A 25,128-nucleotide genomic window follows, 5' to 3' on the forward strand; every position below is an offset into this window, starting at 1 on the left:
GAGTCCCGAAACTCTCGCATACAACCAAATCATATCGAAAGAATTTTGAGTACGCTAGTACAAAGTTAGCTGAACCTACCATAGTACCATACACGCGCATTTTATATCACAAAAGCACAACAAACACCGAGCCAACAAACTTCTCCAAAGCTCCTTCCCCCCCCCCCCTCCCCATACGTCAAACAAAAGACCATTTCCCCTCCCTCATCTACAGAGACGCATCACGAGTTTTTGTGATGGGAAAAGATCATTGTTTGTTGTTGAATAAAATAAAAATGACTTGGCTTGTTTACTGGTCCGTGGCCATGAGACGGTAACAACCGACCGCGACCGGCCGGCCCGGATGGCCCGCCCAAGCTTCGCAAATCGCACGAGGCCTGCGCATGTTCGGTCAGGATGAGGCGGCCTCCTCCAACCCAAACCCGCGCTGCCGCGGGCAGGCAGGCGGATCCGCGCAGCCGCCGCTCTCTTTCCGTCCCCCACCCACCCAGTTCCACACTTCCACTTCAGCCGTCGCCACCACACGCACCACGCGCCAGTCGACCACCGCCACCGCCACCGCGCCACCGCTGGCTAACGAACCCAGCCACCCACGTCAGCTCGCGCAGTACCGGTACTACAGGCCCCCCGCCCGAGTGCGCGTCCCTTTCCACGCTTCTCGAAATTTCCGCCGCTGACGTCCGTGTCCGCTTCGTGCCCCTGCCGGACCGTGACCGAGAACCCCGCGGCGCGGGCGCGCGCCGGCACGGGGCCGAGGCGAACCCCCGTGGCTGCCCGTGCGGGGCCGGGGCCGGGGCTTTCGCCGCCAGGGTAGGTGGGTTCGTTCGCCGCCGGCCCGTGCCGTGCCCCGGGGGCGGTAGCACGGACGCATGATGATGGCACGGCGCTGCGCGGTCCAGCCTTGGGGCGAGCCCGGCAGCGCCCCGCGCGCGGCAGGCAGGCAGGCAGGCCGGCCTGGTGGCTGCGGCTCCGGCCTCCGGGCGACTCGGCCTCGCGTCGCGGAAGGGCCCGGAGAAAGCGCCGGCCGCTCCGACGACCGCGGCACGCGACGGCGTGATGCGGGGAGGCCTCCTCGGGCTGGACCGGTGACGCCATTACCGGCACCGGAGACGCCTGGTTGGTCGCGGTAAACCGTACCGTGCTCCACGAAAACCGGAACTGCTGCTGCCTGATTTCGCCCACTTGATGGGCTCGATGGTGCCGCGACCGGTCCGGTCCTGGCACGAGAGGACGGGGGAACAGACAGGGACCGGCATCCAGTAGAGGAGCTGCCGTGTGTGGCAGGATCCGGCGTTCCGGGCTTCCGGCGAGTGCTCCGCGTAAAGACACCAGAGGCCTCGGCCATGTTTAGATGGTGCTGATGTACTGGATGCGGTGCGTCAGACCATCAGTGGCCTCTGTTCAAGCTTTAATTGTGCGATGTGCCGCAGTCTCGGCAAAATTAGCAAAAGAATGCTTCATCAAGTGACAGCGACAGTGGCAGCAGTACCGACAGACAGATCACAGATGCACATCGCTTCGATGACTTTGATCTGGCTACTTGAAGCTCGCCGCTGCCACAGCCAGACCATGATTTGTGCAAGATGATGCGGCCGGGCCGTGCGTGGCACAAGTGCTACACGGCTAGCGAGATAGCTGCGGTGACACAGCAAGGCCGGCCCACCATGTTGCTGCCTTACCATAGTTTCTCCAGCTGCTTGCTGGCTGTGATCACGAGCTTTGCAGAGCCCTGTGGGTCCATTACCGATCCAGGCAAGAAGTGCCCCCTGCTTAAGCTGGCGTCCTGCGAGTCCTGCGGAGAGTCTAGAGATCAGAATAGAGATGGCAATGGGTACCCGATATCCGAAATCCGGCGGATTTTTACTCTATTAGGGTACGGGTACGGGCTAATATCTATACTCGTGGGTTTTTTAATGGGTGATAATCTGTACCCAGTGGGTACGCGGGCACGGGTATGGGATCGTAGCACCCGAACCCGCAAACCCACGGATTTTTTTAACCCGACATAATATAAAGAATGCAGATCATATACTCATTTATTATGGTCTAATAACTTTATTTTAGAACTTTGATGTCTAATGTAGTGAACTAGTGGTGCCATGCTAGGGATGGTAGACAGTAACTGCATATTAATCTAGTTGTGAATTTGTGATGTCTGATGTGATCAATGGTGTTATGATCTGTGAAATACTCTATCAGTCTTATGGTTGATGTTTATCATATATTATTGCCTCAGTTTTATGTATGTGTCTATTGGCTGATACATCTCTGAGTGGTTGAGTACTTAACATATTGTCGGGCACGGGCAGCTCGCGGGTACCCGTCACTGATGCGGGTACAGATTTGGTACATAATCTGTACCCGGCAACGGATATAGGTTTTTTAGCGGGTGTATTTTATCCTAACGGGTACGGGTATGGGCAAGCAATACCCAGCGGGCGTGTGACCGTTGCCATCCCTAGACCAGAACTAGATCGAGGGACACCGATTCATATCGAATAGTCCGAATTTTGCCTAGGTGGCGTCGACATGTCCGGCGAGTTGTGCAAGGACGTGATGGTGCCCTCTGATGGCGACCTCAATGCCGCACGTCGTGTCTGAATGATGAATTGATGATGATCCTCGTGACCCCCAGCGCTATTGGGCTGGGCCGCTTCCAATGCGCAGGCCTGATGCTGCTGAACGTTGTTCATATTGAGTCCCATTAATCAGGCCTTTCTTTTATGAAGGGAATTTAATTCCCGGCATGTTCAGTCCCATTAAGCTGGCCGATTAAGTCATTTCCAAAAGTTCTCACAGTAAGACCTGATTGTGTTTTGAGGACAGCGCAGTTGGGCAGAGAATCCCTACGCGAACTTTAATTGAAAAAAGATGGTGTGTACTCTTTGCTCTGACCATCGAAATCTGGTGTCAAAGCAACATACTATCACAACACAAACAGAAACACAAACGCATAATACCCATCATTGGTCCATCAACAAGTACATCACACAGCACGGGAGTCGGTTACCTAGTGTTACACAAGTTTGATCTTGTCGAATTGCAGTAGTTCATTATTGATACACCATTCGAGTCGTCCTAGTCGATCCACATTACTGAGCATCTTGTGGAACCTGACAATGGCTTCATTCAGGCCCCAGCAGCTGATCCCTGCTGAAGCATAAATGTTACTGAAAGTGAAATGGACGTAACCTATGTGGTTAGTACAGTGAAACTCATCGTCAACGATTAGAAGATATTCACACTCTTTCGACTCACACAATAGGCACGTAAAGTAGATGGACACAAGATGTTTGTATTAGTATCAGGAGGAGAAGTCTTACACCGCGAAGAAGTCCATTCAATATATCCCCCACTTGAAATCAGATAGGTCTCCTTCGGAGTTTATTTTTATACAATATTTAGGTTTCTTGCGGTGAAACACCTCAACTCATCTTAATTAGTCTCCAACTCCTTATGGGTGCGTGTATTTATGGCGCGCTAATTATTCTTCTACTAGTGGTAGCCACATGTTCAGTGATAGTAAGAAACATATGGTGCTTTCATCAACCTCAATACCATATCTGTGAGTCTAATCTCTAATAGGTGTTCATCGGGGTAGGGTGCGTACAGTGTACACGTATATTCATAAGGTCATTGTACATATATGTACGTGAACATGCGTGTTTATACCGTGTTTTGCAAAGAACAAGAGAAGGTCATCAACAATAAATGCCAAAGCAAATAAATCGTGAAAGCAAGATATCTGATGATCACCTGGACAGAATAAATTTCCCTTCCTTGTACTTCTGGGTCCTCTCAAACGCAACCTCCTAGAGTAAAAATGGAGGCATTTTTAGATGTAACGCGATGCATACGAGATTAATAGAAAATTTTCGTTACAGAATTCTTACATATTTCCATCCAAGAATCACTGCGCAGCGGACACAAAAGATGTCAGAAACGGTATGCATCCCTGTGAGCATCATACGATCCTCTTTTTCTCCAACACTCACGTTCACACTGGACGCAATATATAATCTCGAGTTATCCATTAAATACTGAGATATACATCGAACCGAATACTGATCGGATCAAACATCGAATTTAAATCCTAGAGCAAGCGACCAGATTGATTAAGCTTTGCTTAGATGGCGAACAGATTAAAGCGAGGAACGGGAGGGGAGCAGGTCACTTGCACCTTATCGAAGAGGTAAGCCTTCCCGTCCTTGCAGTAGAAATCCTGGACGAAACCGAAACACCAAGGCCAAAACAATCTGAGATCTCGTACTAGGAACTCCTCCTGAAGACGAGCCAAAGGATCGAAACGAGATGACATGACGGACCTTGGAGACGATGTCGTCGGCGAGAGCTAGGTGGGTGCGGCAGTGCTTGCAGCGGTAGACGTTGCCGTGCGCGTCGTCGAGCTCGAGGATCGGCGTGCCCCTGCCGCAATCCATCGGGCGAGGTCACTAGCTCTGTGATCGGGGGAACTGGATCGGAGTCTGGAGGACGGAGTGGTTGGCAATCCCAGCGAAGACCTCGATCGTTTGCTCTTAAGCTGATGGTGCCCCGAGCCGTGGACTTAGAGAGGCCGCCATCGTCACAGTAGAGTCCAGCACGAAAAGACAGAAGAAAATATGCACTAGAATTCGGGGTGCAGGTTTTGTTGGGTCAACCCAACTACCCAGTAACTTTTTGGTTCAACTTTGGATGCCCTGGTGGGTAATTGGGTAGCCCAAAATAATTCGGTGCCTCTCTGCAGGGACTCGCGCAGCAACACGCGATCAAGCCAATCCAGTTGCGGGACTCGCCGATCAACCGCACAGAGCAGAGTAGCCAATGTATATCACAACCGGTTAAAGATAATATCTCTATAGATATGGACAGGTGAGTGCGAGAGAGCGCATGCAACCCCAAAAATAAGCAATTTTCTATAGTTATGGTCCATGTCCAACGGTTTTTTTCCTTCAATAAAGTTCTAGTTGCTATCCCGTGTTTATACTTTATAAGAGCATGGGTTGATGAACTAGTATTTACCATAACTCCAAGGATCTCAGAGGGAGAGCTAAGAACATTGAACACAAAAAACTTGGCTATTGATTCAAGACAATCAATTTTTGGCTAGACAGAAGTCAGATACTGATAATCGGATTTTTATTGGGCCATTAAGCAACAGAGATTACAAGCATATACAGACGGAAACATCCAACTAAGTTCCAGGGAAATTGGGAGGGATACGACCAGGTCACCTACAACAACATTTACGTCGGGGATTCTTTCAATGGGAGCAATCCCCGGCTGGCTAAACACCAACACCACGCAGGTTATTTACAGGGGATGACCAACATGCTTGAGCTTGCCCAATCCCTCTTTTCATATATCGTCGGCGTCACTTCCGACCAAATGAGCATCATGTGCAATCCAGTACTGGCTTCCGTCTGGGCCTGACACCTTGAACCTGCTCAGAATAAAAGTTTATTCCAGTGAATTCCAGGCTAACAATAAAGTCAAAAGCAGCTTTGGGCATCACTAAACAGACAAACATTTACAGACCATCAATCAAGTCATCTGAATATATAAAATGAACAATATAAGCAAAGGCAGAAAAAACCGTGACAGAATATGTTGGTCATCACCTCTCCAGGATATACTTTCCTTCCTTGTACCTCTGGCTCTTCTCATGTGCAGCTTCCTAGAGAAGAGATTCATAAAATTCAGATGCTAGGCAAAACACACAAGAGTACGAAATAATTTTCACGAATCTTACATATTTCCATCCAACAATGGATCCACAGCCAACACAGAAGATATCACAAACAGTATGCATTCCTGTCATCATCATGCGATCTTCTTTTACTCCAGGAGTCACATTGACACTGGACACAACATACACGAGTGAATGATACATCTGCTGGCTGACAGAATACTGTAGGGATATAACTCATCTCAAGAAAAAAAAGGCACCTTAAATCCTACCAAATAGTGATATGCATATTGGAGCTAATAAACTGTTGCAATATTGATCTGTTAACTACCAAATTTAGTCCCCTCACTGGTACGACTCCATCAAATTGTTTAAGCCCCATTATTGAGCAGTTACAATGTATCTGTTTCTGCTGAACCAGAAATTTGAGCAGCAGCTCTGAATTCTGAAAATTATTGAGTATTCGTGGATGGTAATCCATGGAGTGCATTGCCTGAAATCAGGCTTGCCTGGTTAGCTTAACTGTTCTCTGGTATGGACTGGGCTCGTGTCAGACATAAATTACATTTTAGGGAAAGCTAGGCAGTACTTTCAGGATTTTATTGGGAAGAAGAGTGAAGAATCCAGCAATGGAAAATGAAACCTATGTGCACATCAACATTTCCTTTTCCAACCAAGAGCCTTAGGTGTTAATACTGTCATGGTGACATGAGATGTAACACAGATCATGTAGTTGATTCAAAGAAAGCTTATCCAGCACATACAAGGTATAGAAACAAAGCAATTAGAAGAAATTTAGGCTAAAACATTTTCTCAGCAAAGAAGGATCAAGACTCTAAAAGGGTCATTGACCTCTAAAAATGTGGGTAACGTACTCTACTTCAATACTGCCTCCTCACGACCTCACATATAGGCGCCATAAAGGCGACGATGCAAATTCAAAGTGATCCACAATTAACCCCAATAATAAAGCCTTGCATGCTTCTAGAAATTAGAGTTTTGCTGAGACAACATACTTGCACGGTTGCACCTCAACATTATGTATTAATGATGTATGCGCATAGGTGTTATGGATTGAACCAGAGATCAGTTTTAGACATAGGGAGCTGAAAATAATCTAGACGGACCCTTAGAATATGGATCCATGCCAACTATTACTAGATCATTGAAATATTTCGGAACGTTATGCATCTAGCATATCCATGGCATCCCTAGAAAAAAGAGAGTAACAGATAAAATAAATGAGAACAGGGCAAAAGGCTGAGACCACTATACCTTGCCTCGTGGATTCTTCTCCATATATTCTATAGAATTTAGACTCCGATATTTGTCTATTGGGTGGGTACTATAGCATATGATTAGACTTTAGAATTTAAAGGGTTCCTTTTGTGTTCTTGTTTCACCAGCTTTCCTCTATCCAAAGAGTGGCTTTGGGCTGAGTACCAGAGTATGCATCAACCTCAAAAGTCAAGACACCACCCAGAATCTCGCAATTTTCTCCGGGTTTTAGGAAGGAGTAGATACGGGCTCACTGGCTGAAAATAGACACGCCGCCGCGAATTGGTTTCTATCTAGCCTTATGAAGCATCAGATTAGCGCTGTGATGAGGACGGATAACCGCCTAACAGATTCACCCTGGCCAAAGCCAACCACATTCTGCTGCGAAATGAAAACGAGGGTGCTGCATTGCCCCCAAATTCTCACACAACTCCCAGCAGGCGCACCGAAAAGTTCAGCTAAAATCTACACACAATCGGGTGGTAAGATAGGGGGCAGGAGGGCCACTTACACCTTATGGAAGAGGTAGGCCTTCCCGTTCTTGCAGTGGAAGGCCTGGAAGAAACCGAAACACCAAGAGAAAAAATAAATTAAAAAACCGCCATTAGTCTCGCCGCGCAAATCCGGCGGCGGGAACGCCGACAACTAACTAGGAATTTCTGGCAAGGGATGGACAGACGCGGAGAGGGAGGTGGGGGGGTGCGGGAGGGACCTTGGAGATGATGTCGCCGGCAAGGCCGAGGTGGGTGTTGCAGTGCTTGCAGCTGTAGACGTTGCCGTCCAGGTGCGTCAGGAACAGCCGCCCCATCGCCGCCTCTCTCCCCGCACTCCGCCCCAATCCGATCCCTCTCGGCTCCTCGACGATTCCAGCCGCGACGGGCCCAATCGCGATCGCCGCGCCTCGGAATTCCCTCCCCCCGGCGCCCTCGAATCGGAGATTGGGAGCGGGGAGAGAATTTGCGGGGAGTGGGTAGTTGTTTATCGCCGCTGGTTTGTGTGCGCAGCAGCGGTGGTGGTGTCTGCTCGCAGCAACTGCAACCGAGTGGGGGAACTGAGGGGGGGGGGGGGGTGGGGCGGGGTGGGATGGCGTGGGCGGTGGGGGCCGGCGTGGTGGGGGGTGGGAATGGACGGGGGGAGGGGAGGGGAGAGGATGGATGGATGATAAGGGCGAGTGCGTGGGAGGGAGGGGGAGGCGCGCTGCACGCGGCACGCCTGCGCACCTGCCGCTGCCGTGCGTGCTAGATGTGGATGTGGATGCGTGACGCCTGCGTTGCCGGATCCGGCGCGCTTCGGCCGCGCCTCTGCCCTCTGCGCTCTGCGCTCCTCTCGTGCCCCTGTTTCGGAAAACTACTCGTCTTTGGGGCCTTGAATTTGGTTTATTAGGGGAAATCAGGACAGCGACGTGTAAAGTGAGATCAGAGGAATGGCGCCGTGGAAAGAGTTCTTCTGCCAGAGACCATAGACCATCGCAAATCGGCAAATGGTTTGGTGTGGAAATTAGGTAGCGTAGCATTTCTGCTCATTTACGTTTTTTATTGTTTTTCTCTCAATTTTGCTAGCGCGAATCCAAATATTTGACATACTAAACTTTAGTGACTAACTCAAGACCTTGATTTTGCTAACTTTGCATACCAAGGATATGTTTGGTAGCTTTCGTATCGGTAGATCTAGTCAATGCAACTTCTATTTTATTGATTGTCTAGCTTTGCATTGGACAAAGATAGATTTTGTTTCCAAGAGGCTAGCCAAACGTGGTTGGATAGGTAAAAAAAAGAAAAAAAAGAAGAAATCGACATCCAACAAACTAGCAATCTCGCCGGCGTCGCTATCCGCCTCGCCATCGCCTCTCTCTCGTTCGGCAAACTTACCGAGCCGTGCTGGCTCGCCATCTTGCCCTTCGGCACCCTTAGGCCTCGATTTCGTGCCCTCCCGCCCTCGCGCTCCCACCCTCCTGCACGTGGTGGCTGTCGCGCTGGCCGCGCTTGGGTCGCCGGCCTGTTGCCATAGGAGCTGTGTCGTGCGGCTGACCTGCTCGCTGACCCGCGGCCACCTGGGACGCCGGCCTGGCCACGCCGAGGCGTGGGCTCACCACGCTTGGGTGCCCACGCGCTCTCGCCGTCGATGGCTGGCCACGTCTACTGCCTGCCGGGCCGCAGGGGCCTGGTCAGCCGCGCGCCGCCCTAGCGCCAGCTGAGAGAGGCAAGGTGGCATGGCTGCTGGTGGTGGCGCTCGGGCGAGAGTAGCAGAGGAGGTGGTGAAGGCGTTTGGAGCTGGACCGGAGGAGGCTGCTGGAAGGGAGAGGAAGGTGGAGGCGCCATAGGGCTGCTTGGGATTTGGAGGAGGGAGAGAGTAGAGGGAGGAAGGGGGCATAGGGAGGATGGGGATGGGGCAGAGGAAGAGGATGGGTGGTGGCGGTGGATGGGAGAGGCTGAGGAACAGAGGTGGATAAGATGATGTGGAGGTTTTTGAATATAGATAGTCAAGAAATTTGGAGAGTCTGTTGGTTTACCCTCTCCCCTTAGAAGTCTTTTATATTTTTATAGTCCTTCTTAATCTCTATATTTAGCTAAGATCATACCTAGTCTTTTGGAGATGCTATGCATAAACAAGTTGGGTACTTCGTTCCTTCCAAAATATAAGAAATTTTAAGCTTATAATACATTGACCTTTATAAGTTTGACCAAACACACATATAAAAATATATTTTATAATAGATCTAAGATGCTGATTTAATATTGCGTATGTTATTATCTTTTTAATAAACTTATCTAATTTAGTATAGTTTGAATTAGAATAAACTCGGAATCATTATATTTTAAGAGAGTGGGAGCACAATTCGAGCTGCAAACACAATTTAGCCACACTCTAGCAATATAACAGTTAGATAAAGTTGCACATTGGTAGTAGTTTTAAAATATGAATATTTTGATCAACAGCCATGAATCTCTAGTTATGTCTCACGACATGAAGGAATATGAAAAAAAAATTTATCAACCTTACCGTTTATGATGTTTCATAGATCCAAAGAAAGCTTTTGCAGCCTAAGGAAACAGTCTTTCTCCATGCACAAAATCGTAGTCACACACAAGTGGGCTCTGCACTGTATTAACCTCCTATGACTTCAACAACATATCACTAATTAAACAAAGGCAAATAAAAAATAACTAATATACGCAACATAAATACATTGCGCAACATGTAATGTAAAAGGATAAAGGATCAAACCAAAACACAAGTACCTAGCCTAATTAAATTGCACGTACCGCATCAACAATATCAGTTTGACACAACACCAACTCTAAGAACCGGAGCTACAAGCGCATTGAAGTAACTTGGTTAATAAAGTATTCTATCATTTGGATTAAATACATATGTTCAAACCATTTCATTTGATCAACAAGCTCCAAATTCTGCTGATATGAATAATAAAGAATTAGCTTTCTTTTCTTAAAAGAAATCTGTCAATTTAACGGGAAAATTTCACTATGTTTGTATTAAAGCCCTATTAGTTCAAAATTTCCTCGGATTTTGAGAGTTTCAAACACGCCGCACATTTCCTTTTTGGAAGCGCATTAAATTGAGCAATTGACCTTGTGAGTCGTGACACCGTGGCGTCGGACCGTCAGTATAAACACGGTGGTCGCGGGTCCACACGAATCCCATCGGAAACAAAGCCAGCTTGCCCGAATTCCTCCGGCGGAAGAAAGAGAAGCCGGGAAGAGGAGAGCCGCGGCCCCCGACCCATGTGGCGACGGGCGGCGACGGCGGCGCTGTCGCTGGGCGCCGGCGCCGGCGCGGTGGCGGTCGCCAGCACCGAGGACCCCGCCGCGACGCTCAAGGTCTGCGCGCACCTGCCCCCTCGCCTCCTCCGCGATTCCGTCACGGCGGCCACCATCGCGTTCGACTACAAGTGGTCCCTCTGGGGCCTCGAGCCGGGCAGCCCCGCTTGGCAGAGCGCCAAGCACGACACCCACCTCCGCTCCGCCAACCGGCTCCAGGAGCTCTGCTTCCGCAACGGCGGCATCTACATCAAGCTCGGCCAGCACATCGCCCAGCTGGTACGGACTTCGCCTCTGGGATTGTTTCAGTGATCCGTGTGATTCGATTTGAGAATGATCTTAAATGGTGACCCTTCGCTGATTTGCTTGTGACATACTAGTGTGATTTTGAGCTGCCTGTGTTCGTGTGTTTGCTTGTTTCAGGAGTATGTCGTGCCAGAGGAGTACGTGCAGACGATGAGGGAATCGATGCTGAAGAGGTGCCCGGTCTCGTCGTACGAGGAGGTCCGCGGGGTGTTCGCCAAGGATCTAGGAGAATCGCCAGAAACTGTTGGTGCCTTGCTTACGTCCTCTTTGCATTACTGTCTCCGTGTTTTGAGCAATACAGCCTGTAGGAATGCTGCTTAATAAGGGTGCGTTTGGTCGGGGCAGCCGGCTCCAAATTAAGATTGGAGCCGCTCCGTTCTACATTTTTTAAGTAGAATGGAGCCGCTCCGTTCTACGTTTGGTAAGTAGAACGGAGCCGCTCTATTTTTTATTTGGTTGGAGAGTGCATTAGAGTAGAACCATTCCATTGTATGATTGGTTGGAGAGTGAGGTGAGTATGTTTACCTCCTCCTTTGTTGGGGTAAGCTTACCACCAGTTAAAATGTACCATAATTAACTGAGTTTCAACTTGACATAATATGTAGAATTAATCCTAACTGCATTGTCCAAGCCAAACTTCTTCCTGCGAACTGCCAAGATCAAAACAACGAATCACTGAACCTATGAACCGAACGGATCAAGAAATTATGCGCGCCGGGGGCGGCGGGTCTGGGATCCACCGCCGGGGGGGGGGGGGGGGTAGGGGTGGGGGCGCGGCCCTGGAATCCCGGGCGCGGGGGGTCGCCCTGAGGCCGCCGGGGGGGGGGGGAGGGCGCGGGGTCGCCTGAGGCCGCCCGAGGGCGGCGCGCGGCTGCCTGGAAGCCGGGGGGGGGGGGAGCCAGGAGCGGTAGGTCCGCCGGACGAGGGGGGGTGGCGCGTGCCCGCTGCCGCCACGCCGGGGGGGGGGGGGCGGCAGATCCGCGCCGCCGGGGGCCTAAGGTCGCCGCCGCGCCGGGGGCGGCAGATCCGCGCTGCCGGGGGCCTCAGGTCGCCGCCGGGGGGGGGGGGGGGGGTGCGGCGCGCGGCCGCCTGGAAGGCGACGTGGGGGGGGGGGGGGCGCCGCGCGGGGGAGAGGGAGAGGGGCGGTCACTGCAGGCGGGCGGCGCCGGGGGGGGGGGGGGTTGAGGGCACCGGTGCTTGCGCGCGTGTGGGAGCCGAGCGCTCGCGTCCGGTTGTTTTTACCGAGCCGTGTCGTTCCGCATATTGAGGGTATATTCCCCTGCTGGAGCCGTTCCGTTCCATCATTCCGCAACCAAACACTGGTAAAAATGGAGCCGCTCCGTTCCATCTCCATCCATCCCACCAACCAAACAGACCCTAACTGGAGCTGATGTGTGGAGTGACTTGCTGATGGCGTATTATTAATCTTGTGTCTGCCACCTTTAGAGTTCTAGATAGTAGCGTCAAATGGTGGGATTTGCTGACTAGAGCACGACATGTTAACTTGGAATTCTTCAATTCTGACCTCAATTTTTCTTTTCTCTGTTCTGTGGTGTGTAGGTTTTTGCAGAATTTGATCCTGTCCCACTTGCAAGTGCTTCTCTTGCCCAAGTCCATGCTGCACGAACCCATGATGGGCAAAAAGTTGCTGTTAAGGTAGGCATTGCAGCCTGTGCTGAATAAATTATACCAGTTAGAGGCTGAACTAACCTTGTTTTCTTCCTCACACTGTATCTTCCTATCTTGATCTCCAGGTTCAGCACGATCACCTGACAGATACCAGTGTTGTAGATATAGCTACTGTGGATTTGTTAGTGAATGCTCTGCACTATATTTTCCCTACATTTGACTACAGGTATCGCTTCTGAACGGTAGCAACTTTATCTTGTTATTTCTTTTTTTATTTTTAGTAATCACAGTCTGCCTGAATCAGTAAAAAGATAAAGCATGTCCTAAAGGGTTGTCATCTTTGTTAATCACATAAGGAGTCATTTCCCTGAATATGCTTAACTTTGGAGTTTAAATTGTCAATTAGAAATTGAAATTTTGGTCTCCAAGCTCTCTAGTTATCCAGTAGGTGCATGATTGAGGGCATGCTTGGTGTTTTCCATAAAGAATAATTGTACATTTAAATTAGAGTAAATTTTTCGAGATTGACTAGTGATATGTTTTACTAGTTGATAGTTCCTAATAGATACTCATGACGTGCTATTGAAAATTCCCTCTTTAGACCTTCATCACAATCAAACTCTATCTTTCTTTCTCCTTCTTTTTTTCTATTGTGCATAACCGAAGATGTTATGAAGAGTTGGTTTTAGAATATAAACGGGAGAAACGATTAGATTTTGTGGCCTTACATCAATCTTGATATAGTTGGCCCTAGCACTTAAATCGCAAGTTCGCATTTGCAATGCCTGATTTGCATGCAGAGCTCATAACCTAATTTTATGTCAATGGGGCTCCAAATCCTTGATTGCAATGCTACTTTTTAAGTTTTCATGCAGAGCTCATTTTCCATTATTGCTCAATAACTGCTTTCATGCAGGTGGTTAGTTGATGAAGTTCGAGAAAGTGCCCCTAAGGTACCTTCCTAGTCTTGCCTGGCAATATAATTTCCTTGCTATGGCCTCATGGATTTTATTCTTTCTTTTTGCGTGTTGCCAAATAAATTAACCTGATTTTACCATTTGTCAGAATTGTCGAATGTATTAATTGCTATGATTTCTGCCCTGTTAATGTTATGTTTTGTGCTAAGCAATATTCTTTCCAGTAGTCTGTTCACTTTGAACTTGAAAATTTTATGCAATTTAGGGAGTGCTGAAATCAAGGGAACAGCAATAATAATAATAATAATAATAATAAACTTGAGCTATGAGTAACTGGCTGTTACGATTCTCAGGAATTGGATTTCCTGAATGAGGCCAAAAACAGCGAAAAATGTTTGGATAACTTTAGAAGGCTGTCTCCTCACATTGCGGATAGTATCTATGCTCCCAAGGTTTATTGGAATCTCAGCACATCTAGAATTCTCACCATGGAGTTTATGGATGCCAAGGAGGTAACTGATGTTCATGGCATTAAAGCAATTGGAATTCACCCTGTTGATGTTTCTAACCTAGTAAGTTGCCATAGTATACTCATTTATTAATCATACCAGTGATATGTTAGAAATACTCACCTTTAATATGTCTAGGTCAGTAAAGCATTTGCCGAGATGATTTTCAAGCATGGTTTTGTTCATTGTGATCCCCATGCTGCCAATATGATGGTCCGACCCATGCCACAAGACAGCAGGAAAAGTTTTGGTGAGAATCTTTGTATCTAGCATTTAGAATCTTTCTATCTTTAAAAAATTATTAGTAGGTTGCTTCATCATGCCATGACCATATGTACTATAAAGTACACTCTGCTGAATCAGGTGTGTGAGACGTGCAATTGTATAAATGGTTTATTTATACTCTCCTAGGATGAGTTGGTTACGTCTTGCAACACCACCTTTCTCTGGTCCAACATTTTACATGTGTAGCATAGGTCATCTGAAGCATTATAATGGCTAACTTCGTAATAAATATTCCTTACATGTAGGTTGGAAAAGGCCGCAATTGGTTCTTCTCGATCATGGTCTTTACAAAGAGCTTGATTGTACTACTAGGATAAGCTATGCTTCTCTTTGGAAGGTGACAATGCTGTTACAGTTCATGTAAGAGTTCTCTAATTAGTAGCAGGTACTAATTCTTCTCTGTGTTTTTTTTTTCAATGCAGGCACTTGTTTTTGCTGATGCAAAAGCAATTAAGGAGAACAGTGTCAAACTAGGAGCTGGGGAAGATCTTCATGCACTCTTTGCTGGTGTTCTCACTATGAGGCCATGGCAAAGGGTGATTGACCCATCTCCTGATCATCTTGTCCTAGACAAAAAAACGACTGATTATTCTGAACTACAGGTATATATGCTGTACAATTTTGTGCCCCCAATGGTCGTCCATGGTACCACAGTAAATGTAACAGTGAAAATGAATATCATTTGTTAAACAGTATAGGAGTATCTGTAGGGCTATGAGCCTATGAAGCTCTCATCATGCACTTATAGAAAGATTCTGATATTGCTGGTGGTGGTTTGGTCATTGTTCATCAACTTTAGGTCTTTGAATCCTGACATAGCCAACAGAAAGAAAACAGACTACAAACTGTTGAATGTTGAATCACCCAACACCAGCCCATACTCTCTCAAAAATGGGAGAAAAAGGAATACATATAACATATCCACTATATAGTGTTTTACTTGGAATTTGAACCTACCTCCCGCATTAACTAAGGTTTCAAATCTTTTATGTTCCTAATTTATATTGACTATATAGGCTGGTATTCTCCTTGCTACAACAATCATATTATTTCCTAGTGTTAGATAATTGGACTTGGATCCATTATTATGGTTTTTTTCCCGATCCTGTCAATAGAATATTGTGGAATTGCGTAAAAAAAGGTCTTGCGGACCTTTAGGTCCTTGGTACGCATCCTTACTCAATTACTTATTTCTTGAGGACAGAATTATGCCTCCTTATATTTTTCTGAAATCTCGGAGCTGCTGAGGAGATTACCAAGGGTCATCTTGTTGATGCTTAAAACAAATGACTGTTTACGTGCAGTCAATCACGCCCTGGTAAGTGTATGGAATTGCGAGCAATCTAGTTTTATAAATGTTTGGGTTCTCATATCGTGCTTGTGTTGGCTCTTATCTTGCTTTAAAAAGGGAAGCATGGGATTGAGCTTTTCCAGGTCTGTTCATTATAGATACTACATGGGCTTGAAATTTCAGTAGCATTGGCAATAATCAGTTAGCAGAGGATAAATATACATTTTCTTTTGTCAAAATTCTAATAGTCTTCCAAAAAAATCTTCAAAAAAATTCTAATAGCCTGATACATGTGTTTCCCTTTATATACCAGGGGTAAAATCAACCTTCACTCCTATTTAAGTTACATATTTGTAGCTGGGATTTGGGATTTGGAACGCTAATGCTAGGAGTAGCCAAAATTGTTTTGGCCCCATTATTAACATGTGATCTCCATTGACAGGTTGGAGGCACTTCCTTGGAATCATTTATGATCATTGGACGTGTTTCTTCTGAAGCTGTGCTGGACGCTAAAAGGATGAGCAAGAGGTCCTTTCTAAATAGGTTGATGATATGGCTGGAGGAAGTTATGCTGGAAGCTCGATTCTTTAGTTTGGAGCTGATGTTGTGCTTTATGGAACTTAGGAAGTTGTTGCCCAGCTAAATGCAGCTTGGCGCATCAACAGTTTTTGGACCGTGGAATTGTGAAGATGAAATCTAGTTCCATATCTTTTGAGAGAGAAAACCTGGCATTTTGCTTAGATTGCCATTCTTCCTGTATACATCAATTCTTTCATCGACCACTGTTTCACCATGATTGGTCATCATGGTACATATGCTCGCCAGTACAGTTGGTGACGATACGTTCATTCTGATAGGTGGATACAAGTATACAAATTGCTGTCGTTGACAAATGTAATATCACAACTGTTTTTTGGAACAAAATCAACAGTGACTTGGAGCAAATTTGGTAATTTGATGAAAATTTGAGCTGCAGAATCTGTTACTATAAACAGTCATTGCCATCAGCAGAGAAGCTGCAGATACAAAAACTTTAAATAGAAAGGCTGCATCGTAAAGAAATTCTGCAGATACACAATTTAGCACGACAAGTAGCCTCTTCAAATTTCGTTGCTCAATTGCAATTGCATGAGCCTACTCAGACCAGCCCGATCTTGTTCTCTCTCTGCAAGCCGGCCTCGGCGCCGAACATCCGCGCTAAAGGTATCTGGCAGTCATCGTCCGTCGCGGGACGCGGCGACCTCCCTTCTCCGCCGCCGCCGAGTGGTGGCCGCTTCCGGTGCTTCCTCATGTGCCCGCCGAGCGCGCGCCCTGTGAGGCACTCCGTGCCACACACCTTGCACTTGTACATCGTCGTCCTCACGTTGCCGTCGCTATTGGTACCGCCGTGGCATGTTCCAGCGACGACCTTCTGGTTGGGGATCTCTGCACCAATAGTGTCCGTCTTGTCGTGGGTTGTGGAGTTGCCATTGGTGAAATCATCGCCTGATACAGCGCTGCCCTTGTTGACGAGGTCAGCGTTGCCATTGACATGTTCATGCGCACGGCTGTCGACACCCTTACGATGGTCTGCAACGTCGGCCACAGTCTTGATCTTTCCATGGCAGCCGCCATTGGCTTTCCCACGGCGCGCCGCCACTGCGGCCATCTTGTCGGTCTGGGCAATGCCGCTGGCAGTCTCTTCGTTCACTTCGACCACGGCAGTCTCGTCTTTGCAGTTACCAACGCCATCGGCATCGTCGATGTCGTCGAGACTCGCTGCTGCGGCAATGGCGATCTTGGTCTTCTTCCGGTGTCCGAGAACATGCCCTCCGAGCGCCTGGTGACTGTCAAAGCACCTCTCGCACAGGTTGCAGAGGAAACGCCCGGAGGTTGCGGCGGGCGACGCGCCAGCCTTCGCCGCCGCCGCCACAGCCCCACGCGACTCCGGATCGCCATCCTCCTCGCAGCCCGGACCCCTTCCCCGCTTGCCGCACGCACCCCGCTTCTTCTTGATCGCGTTCTTGGCTTCTCCTCCCCTTCCCCGAGCGCGATGCTCGTGCGCCGCCTTCCCGTGACTCTCCTCACTCCCGGACCCCCGGGCCCGCACATCGCATGGCAAAGGCGCCGAGTCCGACTCCGTCTCCGACTCCGAACCGCTCGGTGGCGTCCGCGCTAACGGCGGCGCGATCGCGATCAGTTTGACCCGGGCCTCCTTGGGAGGCGGAGGCGGCGGGGCGTCGTCCAAGATCTCCCTGCCGAGAGGCCTCTTCCTCCTCCCACCGTCTCGCTCGGAGTCTTCATCGGCCGTCGCGTCACCATCATCGTCGTCGTCGTCATTCGCGGAGCTCGCGCCGCGATCATCCTCCGCGTGACGGCCAGGCACCGGCGCGGGCTGCCGCGCGAGGAACACGAAGCGGTCGACGTCGTCGTCGTCGGAGTCAGAATCAGAGCGGTAGACCTCCCCCTCGACCACCACCATCTCGTCAGCCTCTCCTTGGTCCTCGCCGTGCGAGTCTACTAGCGGCGGCGCGGATCCGTGGAGCAGGACGAAACCGCCGGGCGCTGTGCTTGCTTTGCTGTGGCGCGCGCGTGTGGAAAGCTGCTCAGGCAGGCGGCCTCGCTAGGGATTATTATTGCTGCGGGGAGCGATAACCGTCAGGTCACCCGTGCGGCCGCACACAGCGCACGGGCACGCTGTTATTATAGGCGCGCGGTTAGGGCCGTGGGCTGGAAGCGCCGCGGCAGGCGGAGGGCGATGGGCCGGCAGGGCGACCCGACTCGGATTCAACGAATTTTTTTAAAAAAAGGTTTAAAAAAATTTTAAATTCGAAAAGGGGTGCCGATTTGGAAAATTTCTAAAAATGGATACTTCCCGCCCATCCAACGGGCGGGAGGCGTGGGGCCGGAGGTTCCCGCCCATCCAACGGGCGGGAGGGGCCTGTTCGCAAATAAGAAAAAAATTTATTCGCGAAGAGGGACCTCCCGCCCAACCAACGGGCGGGAGGTCCCTTTTCGCGAATAAGAAACTTTTCTTATTCGCAAACAGGCCCCTCCCGCGGCGGCAAAGGCATCCCGCCCGCCCAACGGGCGGGATGTGCTCTTTTTCTTATTTTTGGTCGAATTTATATTTTATAAACTATTTAAAATTCATATTTTTTTCAAATACAAGAATTATTTGCCATACTCTTTTGTATACATATAAATTTTTTTAAAAAAATCAATAACAATATTACTCTGCTTCTCATTACTTATGCAGATCGATCTGATCCACTGCACGGAGGTCGAAGCTGCATCTCAGATCACGTTGTTTGACCGTGGAGTACGTGTACCGGAGGCACAGTACAAAGAGAGCTTTCGTCGGATTCATGGTAACTTGACGCGAGCGTTACGTGCACTGGCGTGTTGCAGCAGAGATGACGAGGGGGCCTCCAGTTCATCTCATGCGTCCGCCCACGTATACACAGCTGGCCCATCGACCTCTGCAGCATCGCACGCAGCGTCCAGCGGTACTGCCGCCAGTTCGAGCTGTAATTCCTTTATAATTATCATTTCGATCAACTTTGATTTACATGACTAATTTCGTATAATTTACACAACTTTGATTTACACGAGAGTATGGTGAATAAAAATTTTGTATTTGAAAAAATATGAATTTTAAATAGTTTATAAAATATAAATTCGAATAAAAAATAAGAAAACGGCACATCCCGCCCGTTGGGCGGGCAGGATGCCTTTGCCGCCGCGGGAGGGGCCTGTTCGCGAATAAGAAAAGTTTCTTATTCGCGAAAAGGGACCTCCCGCCCGTTGGTTGGGCGGGAGGTCCCTCTTCGCGAATAAATTTTTTTTCTTATTTGCGAACAGGCCCCTCCCGCCCGTTGGATGGGCGGGAACCTCCGGCCCCACGCCTCCCGCCCGTTGGATGGGCGGGAAGTACCCATTTTTAGAAAATTTCCAAATCGGCACCCCTTTTTCGAATTTAAAATTTTTTTAACCCTTTTTTTAAAAAAATTCCGGATTCAACTTGGGTGGATGGGAGTAATTGGGCCGAAAGAAGGCCGCCACTTGGGTGGAGCCAAGTAATTGGGCCCAAGTACATAACGTGCACGAAGGCAAAAGCTGAGTGTGGATGGTGTACTGGCGTCTGTTGCTCTTCATCCGGTGAGATCGAGCACCCAACGTCCAATCAAATATAGGTGCTGATTGTTACCGGATGGGCCCATAAACAGAGCATTTCAGTGATCAGGTGCCTGGCCGTCTCCAGGTTGCGATCAGCAGTCCAGAGACGATTCTGGATCTAACAGCAACCAAATGAAGCACTTGCAACGTATTAGTTGGTGCCCATGGTTTTGTAAGCGTAAGAGCGTGATGACAATCTTCTCCGGATGATCCCATCTTCCTCCTCGAGTCCTCGTCATCACACGGTGGTCTACTAAGCTTTCCTTCTGAGCTTGGAGATTGAGAATCTTGCTGGAGAAAAATCAAAGTGTTCACACACCTATTGATTTAGTCGTGGTGTGTTTTTAAGGTAACTGTATGAAGTTTAGGAGGCGTAAACAAATTTACCGAGTTTTCAACCAGGACATAAAGTGACACGTTTCGATGAACATCGAGCTCGGCTTTTCGCTTGTTGTAGGTGAGGCTTCTCCTTTGACGGCCTTTGTTACTGCACATCACGCGCAGTACATGGCCAGTGCACACGAGCAGCACGTGACAAAGCACTAGCAAACCTTGTCCTCCGATCCTTCCCCCCCCGCGCAAATAATCGGACGCCAGCGCAAGCAGACAAGCGCGACCCTGTCCCGGCCGGGCTGATGAGCCGAGGCGAAAACCCCACCGCTGGGCGCTGGGTGTCCTGCGGCAGGCACCGCGCCCTCCTCGCGAGAGCATGCGCACGCATCTCCACGCGGAGCGCGCGGTAGTGGAGGCTGGCGTACGGCGCGGCCGGTGTGCGCGCACCAGCGCATGCATGCCATGCCACGGCCTTCCCCGCCTCCCTCTGCGGCGCGCGGCAGAGAGCTGGGGGCCAGCGCCTCGCCGGCCGTGGCCGTGCTCGCCAGGAGGGCAAGCAAAAGGGCCCCGGGCAAGCAAAGGCTGCCTGTTCTTGTAGCGGGGGAGGCGCGGAGAGCAAGGCAGGCGGCACCTCAGCGTCGCAGCTTGGCTGTGGCCGGCCAGGGCACCGCGCGTGAACCGGCTCGGCATCAGCACGCGTACCCGGCCCGCCGGCACACCTCGCCTGTGGTGTAGCCCGGCCCCAATAATTGGCCTGTCCACTACGCCGAGCGGCCCGATCCGATCACCCTTGTCTCGGCGCGCTTGCGAGCGGCACCCGGCGGCCAGTCTCCTACCCCGGCGTGCGGGGCCATGCGCGCGCGGCACGGCAAGACAACGAACGGGACGAAGGGAGAGCGGCCGGCGCGCGGCATGGCGCGGGGGTGCTGCCGAGGTCGCCATGCGCCGGCCCCGTTGCGCGGCCGCGCCCGCGGTGGGGCCGCAGGCAAGTGGCCGAAAAGACACGCCGGCAGGCCGGGCAGTGGGTGGCAGGCAGCCGCGCGTGTACTGGCGCGGTTAATTTGTGGCACCAACCCGGTTGACGCGCGCCCACTCGCGGCGCGGCAGCGAGTGGTACCGGCCGGGCCGCGGAAGATCCAAGGGGGCGGGGCGCTGCGGGGTCGCCGGCGGCCGGGCCCGGCCTGGATTCTCGCTCGTGCCGGTTTGCTCGCTTCGTTTATGGTAATAAAACCAGATCCCAGGCGGCGCAGAGGGTTGCCACTGTACGTCCCCGTGGAACTACGTCACGGCAGCGGTAGGGAACGTACAGGGTTTTCTGAGGCCTTTTATGATCCGCTGTTGAACGTACTGATATTTGATAGAGATGCGAGTACCTATGGTTGGCGTTGGCGTAGTACATGACCTAAACCTTGTCTTGCTGATTGGATCGTGTTGCTTGGCATTTTATGTATCGGACCAATAGGTTTAGTTGGTTCAGTCACCTTTTGTAGCACTGCAAAGTTAAGAGTACGATTTCAATCCGTATCGTTAGGAGGGATGCATGTCCAGCAAGTCACACACTCTATTTCTCTCAGCTCTGTTCTTTTTTTCCCATTCTCTTGGTGTTCCCCGACTTCCCAACCCCACCTCGTTCCCACATTGCCAGTGGCACCACCTACCATGAGATCTATGATTACCATGGTAGATCTATAATTACCGTGACCGGCTCGCTAACCTAGCCGTCCTTTATTTCACCGCTATTATGCAGTATTGTTGTAGTCACCATGCATCTTATCACCACACCCCTACAAATTTAGCTACAATCCCTAGACATATCCCTTGAGAACTCGGGGTGGACCTCCTCGAGCCTTAGCGGCCTTCCCCAACCTCGCTCTTGAAACATAACCGAGCATTGTTGTATCTGTAGGAAGAAGCTGATGTTGAGTGTGTGGATCGTTGTTTGTGATGATCAGAGTACAGGAGAAGTATAGAGAACAAAAATAATTCATATACTACTCACTTTTACCCAATGAACTCTATATATGTTATGCCGTTTCAGAAATACGCATGCAAATATGTAATTTCAAGATGTGAAAAGAGGAATCAGTAAGTTTTTTTCCCTAAAAGGACGGCACAATATTTTTTGCCGCAATATTATTATTAGAAGAGAATAATCAGCAAATATTACACGCACACGTTTAACATATAAGTACGTACGTACAGGGCGGGACATTTGCTGCCATGAAGGTGCATCAAATATGCAGAAGTGCATTGCTTCGTGCCGGCTAATCGATCACGAGAGGTACTGCTTCGTTCGCAAGGTTAGCAACTGCTAGCTAGCTGGTTGCTGGATCCACACCTCGCGGGAATGAAATCTAGGAGTAGAAAACAACAAACTCCGAGTCCAAGAAAACAACAAAAGAGCATAGACGATGGATGGCTCGAGAAACACATGCTATTATTGTTCTAGCTAGCTTCTTTTCCTCTTGACGCCCGCCGCGGCGGCGCCCTTCTCTTCTTCTTCTCCTCCTCCGGCGGCGGCGGCATCGTCATCGTCCTCGACCGCCAGCCTCGCCTCGGTGAGCCTGGTCAGCAGCTCGGAGGCGGTGTCGGCGAGGACGAAGATGTTCCGCGCCTTGGCGTCGATGAAGCCCTCCTCGACGCCCTTGTCGAACAGCGAGAGCAGGCTGTTGTAGTAGCCGTCGACGTTGAGCAGCCCCACCTGGTGATGCAGAAAAAGCACCGACGACGGCGACCACGCGGCGCTGATTAGTCCGTTGGCTACGCGCTAACCATCGCTTTCGTGTCAGCAACGGGGATAACAACTAACCAGCAAGCTACCCCATTAGGCATGAGAGGCCTGGTAATGGAGCTAGATGTAGCTGATGGCAGCGGCATTATAGAATGCAAGTGGCAGTTAAATACGACAAGATTACCGGTTTGTTGTGGATCCCCAGCTGCGCCCATGTTATGATCTCCAACAGTTCTTCGATCGTCCCGTAACCGCCTGCGCATGTTAGACAACTAGGTATGTATAGCTCACATCGATCATCCGAGATCTCGAGCCATCTAGCTAGCTAGTACATGTATTAGAAGTCGTACTAGCTAATACGAAGGTGGTGATGTTGTTTAATTTATTATGATCGGGATGAACCAGATATCCATAATAATAATAATAACAATAACAATAACAATAATAATAATGGTATATATTAGTGTTGGTCTTTGACCGAGAGATGGACCTGGCAGGGCGACGAAGGCGTCGGCGTGCTTCGCCATTTCTGCCTTGCGCTCATGCATGTCCCTGACCACTTTCACCTCCCCCAATGTCTCCCCCGACACCTGGAGATTATCGGCATCGCACGTTTAGTCCGGCCATGCGCGCACTCAAATCCATGCATGGACCATGGCATGGCGCCTCTGCTGGCTCCGTCGTGTTGGAAAAGACGCGAATGGGGATTTGGCATTACCTCTTCAGGCAGGAGCGCGCTAGGGATGACCCTGAAGCAGATAGGGGTTACCCAAATGCAGGAGGAAGACGAAGAGATCAGAAGCACGCAGCGAATCACTATATTGGAAAAGAAAAATGCTTGCATTGGGATAGCTAGCTAGAAGGCATCGTCTGTTACCCGAGGACGTGGCGGCCGCCCTCGTGGACGGCCTTGGACACCAGGCCCATCAGGCCGCCGCTGCCGCCGCCGTAGACCAGATTGATCTGCCTCTCGACCTGCGGAAGAACTAGCAGTAGTCAAGCATCGACACGCATCATGCGCTAAAAGCTAGCGAATGATTGAGAAATAAAGCAGCTCCAATGGCGCTGCCGGCTCACCAGTTGCTTTCCGAGGTCGAGCGCGGCAGCGCTGAAGGACGGCCGGTTCCCCGGCCTGCTGCCGCAGAAGACGCAGATCGTTCGCACCGGCCCCCGTCCGCCGCTGCTGCTGCCGCCGCCGCCGCCGCCGCTCTTCTCAGCAAACTTCTCTTGGTTCTCCTCCATGGGTCACAAACCACGAGAGGGAGGAAGGAAAGGATGAGACACCAGGAAGAGAGGTGGTGGATATTCCCTTATGGGGTCCCCTCGATGGCCGATGGATGGGTGCCTATTTATGCACACGAAATAGAGCACTTTGCATGCAATAATTATATCTCTCGTCAGCCGAAAATAATATCCCGCTGATTGGTCGCCACCTCCCTTATATATAAAAAGAATAACAGAACAAGAATATATAAAAACAGATCTAGATTCGTAGAAGGCAAAAAATTGTCAAGTTTTATATACATTTGAATTGGATTGGAGATTTGTGCGGCTTTCTTCTCTACCATTTCTCTGGTTGACCTAAGGCAGAATTTCATTGCACGATTTCATAGAGTGCCATGTCATGTAAATACATTTGAGCTCACGAATGAAACAAGATCCTCCAATGCAAAATTCCATTTCATGATTTCATAGATAGCCATCGCATTTAATTGTGAGGCATGTGATTGGACGCAATTGCATGGAATGAAACTTTATAGCCCCCAATGCAAGTTTTATGGTCTTAGAAACAAAACAGTGTATACATAGTTTCATCCTGATGAAACTCCTTCCCTCTTTTTCTTCATAATTATCTTACCATGTCATCACAAATGCTGACATATCATTATATTTAATGCGCATGAAACTTCTATATATGAAACTTGCACTTGGATTAGCCTAATAATGGTTGGGGGCAAGTGACAAGCGGGATGGTGAGACGGCTGGAGAGTAGGATCATGCATGTGTATTCTATCTCTCAAATATTTGTTTCTATAAACATCTAGAATATGTTAGACTTTTTGTCCCGTTATTCGTCGATAAATACATAACAGAAACAAACGTGGGGTTCCTTTTGGCGCTCGCTGTAAATTCGTTGGAGGCTTTGGTACACGTACGTAGTCCTGCGCGCGGCTCTATTAACCAGTAACCACGTCAAGATGCGGCGGTCCCTCCGCGTTAGTAGGA

General features: G+C 49.5%; 4 protein-coding genes across 5 annotated transcripts; 1 reads left to right on the forward strand and 3 right to left on the reverse strand.

Annotated features, from left to right (window-relative positions):
* Nucleotides 1-2,879: 2,879 nt before the first annotated feature.
* LOC112872837 (protein yippee-like At3g08990) lies at nucleotides 2,880-4,771 on the reverse strand. 2 transcript variants are annotated; one of them, XM_025935875.1, is made up of 5 exons: nucleotides 4,326-4,771; nucleotides 4,179-4,222; nucleotides 3,894-4,002; nucleotides 3,757-3,812; nucleotides 2,880-3,153 (listed from the first exon to the last, which is right to left on the reverse strand). In XM_025935875.1, exons 1-5 carry the CDS (start codon nucleotides 4,437-4,439, stop codon nucleotides 3,126-3,128), a joined length of 351 nt encoding a protein of 116 aa, XP_025791660.1. In that variant the 5' UTR covers nucleotides 4,440-4,771; the 3' UTR covers nucleotides 2,880-3,125. The 2 variants fall into 2 exon arrangements, with proteins under 2 accessions (XP_025791660.1, XP_025791661.1); XM_025935876.1 differs by having other exon boundaries at nucleotides 2,880-3,150; nucleotides 4,326-4,741.
* A 348-nt stretch (nucleotides 4,772-5,119) lies between these two features.
* On the reverse strand, nucleotides 5,120-8,044 carry LOC112876016 (protein yippee-like). The gene is made up of 5 exons (XM_025940044.1): nucleotides 7,677-8,044; nucleotides 7,476-7,519; nucleotides 5,750-5,858; nucleotides 5,619-5,674; nucleotides 5,120-5,440 (listed from the first exon to the last, which is right to left on the reverse strand). The coding sequence occupies exons 1-5, from the start codon at nucleotides 7,770-7,772 to the stop codon at nucleotides 5,356-5,358; spliced, it is 390 nt and encodes a 129-aa protein (XP_025795829.1). The 5' UTR covers nucleotides 7,773-8,044; the 3' UTR covers nucleotides 5,120-5,355.
* A 2,594-nt stretch (nucleotides 8,045-10,638) lies between these two features.
* Nucleotides 10,639-16,633, forward strand: LOC112877079 (putative ABC1 protein At2g40090). The gene is made up of 11 exons (XM_025941284.1): nucleotides 10,639-11,022; nucleotides 11,167-11,292; nucleotides 12,610-12,705; nucleotides 12,804-12,904; nucleotides 13,595-13,631; nucleotides 13,949-14,167; nucleotides 14,243-14,354; nucleotides 14,635-14,726; nucleotides 14,812-14,991; nucleotides 15,594-15,707; nucleotides 16,123-16,633. Exons 1-11 carry the CDS (start codon nucleotides 10,708-10,710, stop codon nucleotides 16,321-16,323), a joined length of 1,593 nt encoding a protein of 530 aa, XP_025797069.1. The 5' UTR covers nucleotides 10,639-10,707; the 3' UTR covers nucleotides 16,324-16,633.
* Nucleotides 16,634-22,469: 5,836 nt separating this feature from the next.
* Nucleotides 22,470-24,194, reverse strand: LOC112876049 (probable cytokinin riboside 5'-monophosphate phosphoribohydrolase LOG4). Its single transcript, XM_025940086.1, has 6 exons — nucleotides 23,980-24,194; nucleotides 23,780-23,877; nucleotides 23,621-23,651; nucleotides 23,393-23,492; nucleotides 23,087-23,157; nucleotides 22,470-22,872 (listed from the first exon to the last, which is right to left on the reverse strand). Exons 1-6 carry the CDS (start codon nucleotides 24,142-24,144, stop codon nucleotides 22,621-22,623), a joined length of 717 nt encoding a protein of 238 aa, XP_025795871.1. The 5' UTR covers nucleotides 24,145-24,194; the 3' UTR covers nucleotides 22,470-22,620.
* Nucleotides 24,195-25,128: the final 934 nt, after the last annotated feature.

This window comes from Panicum hallii, chromosome 9 (genome assembly GCF_002211085.1).
Source record: "Panicum hallii strain FIL2 chromosome 9, PHallii_v3.1, whole genome shotgun sequence".
In the NCBI taxonomy this organism is placed as follows: domain Eukaryota; kingdom Viridiplantae; phylum Streptophyta; class Magnoliopsida; order Poales; family Poaceae; genus Panicum; species Panicum hallii.

What these genes read in the sequence shown, in the direction of transcription:
- LOC112872837 (XM_025935875.1), bottom strand. Translation starts at nt 4,439, where the DNA reads ATGGATTGCGGCAGGGGCACGCCGATCCTCGAGCTCGACGACGCGCAC. An exon ending in CCGACGACATCGTCTCCAAG is followed by an intron (nt 4,223 to 4,325) that starts GTCCGTCATGTC and finishes GGTTTCGTCCAG; the next exon opens with GATTTCTACTGCAAGGACGG. An exon ending in GCTTACCTCTTCGATAAGGT is followed by an intron (nt 4,003 to 4,178) that starts GCAAGTGACCTG and finishes TATTGCGTCCAG; the next exon opens with TGTGAACGTGAGTGTTGGAG.
- LOC112876016 (XM_025940044.1), bottom strand. Translation starts at nt 7,772, where the DNA reads ATGGGGCGGCTGTTCCTGACGCACCTGGACGGCAACGTCTACAGCTGC. An exon ending in GCCTACCTCTTCCATAAGGT is followed by an intron (nt 5,859 to 7,475) that starts GTAAGTGGCCCT and finishes TGTTGTGTCCAG; the next exon opens with TGTCAATGTGACTCCTGGAG. An exon ending in CCATTGTTGGATGGAAATAT is followed by an intron (nt 5,675 to 5,749) that starts GTAAGATTCGTG and finishes TCTCTTCTCTAG; the next exon opens with GAAGCTGCACATGAGAAGAG.
- LOC112877079 (XM_025941284.1), top strand. Translation starts at nt 10,708, where the DNA reads ATGTGGCGACGGGCGGCGACGGCGGCGCTGTCGCTGGGCGCCGGCGCC. An exon ending in GCCAGCACATCGCCCAGCTG is followed by an intron (nt 11,023 to 11,166) that starts GTACGGACTTCG and finishes TGCTTGTTTCAG; the next exon opens with GAGTATGTCGTGCCAGAGGA. An exon ending in AGACAGCAGGAAAAGTTTTG is followed by an intron (nt 14,355 to 14,634) that starts GTGAGAATCTTT and finishes CCTTACATGTAG; the next exon opens with GTTGGAAAAGGCCGCAATTG.
- LOC112876049 (XM_025940086.1), bottom strand. Translation starts at nt 24,144, where the DNA reads ATGGAGGAGAACCAAGAGAAGTTTGCTGAGAAGAGCGGCGGCGGCGGC. An exon ending in GGCGGCCGCCACGTCCTCGG is followed by an intron (nt 23,652 to 23,779) that starts GTAACAGACGAT and finishes TATCTGCTTCAG; the next exon opens with GGTCATCCCTAGCGCGCTCC. An exon ending in CGCCTTCGTCGCCCTGCCAG is followed by an intron (nt 23,158 to 23,392) that starts GTCCATCTCTCG and finishes TAACATGCGCAG; the next exon opens with GCGGTTACGGGACGATCGAA.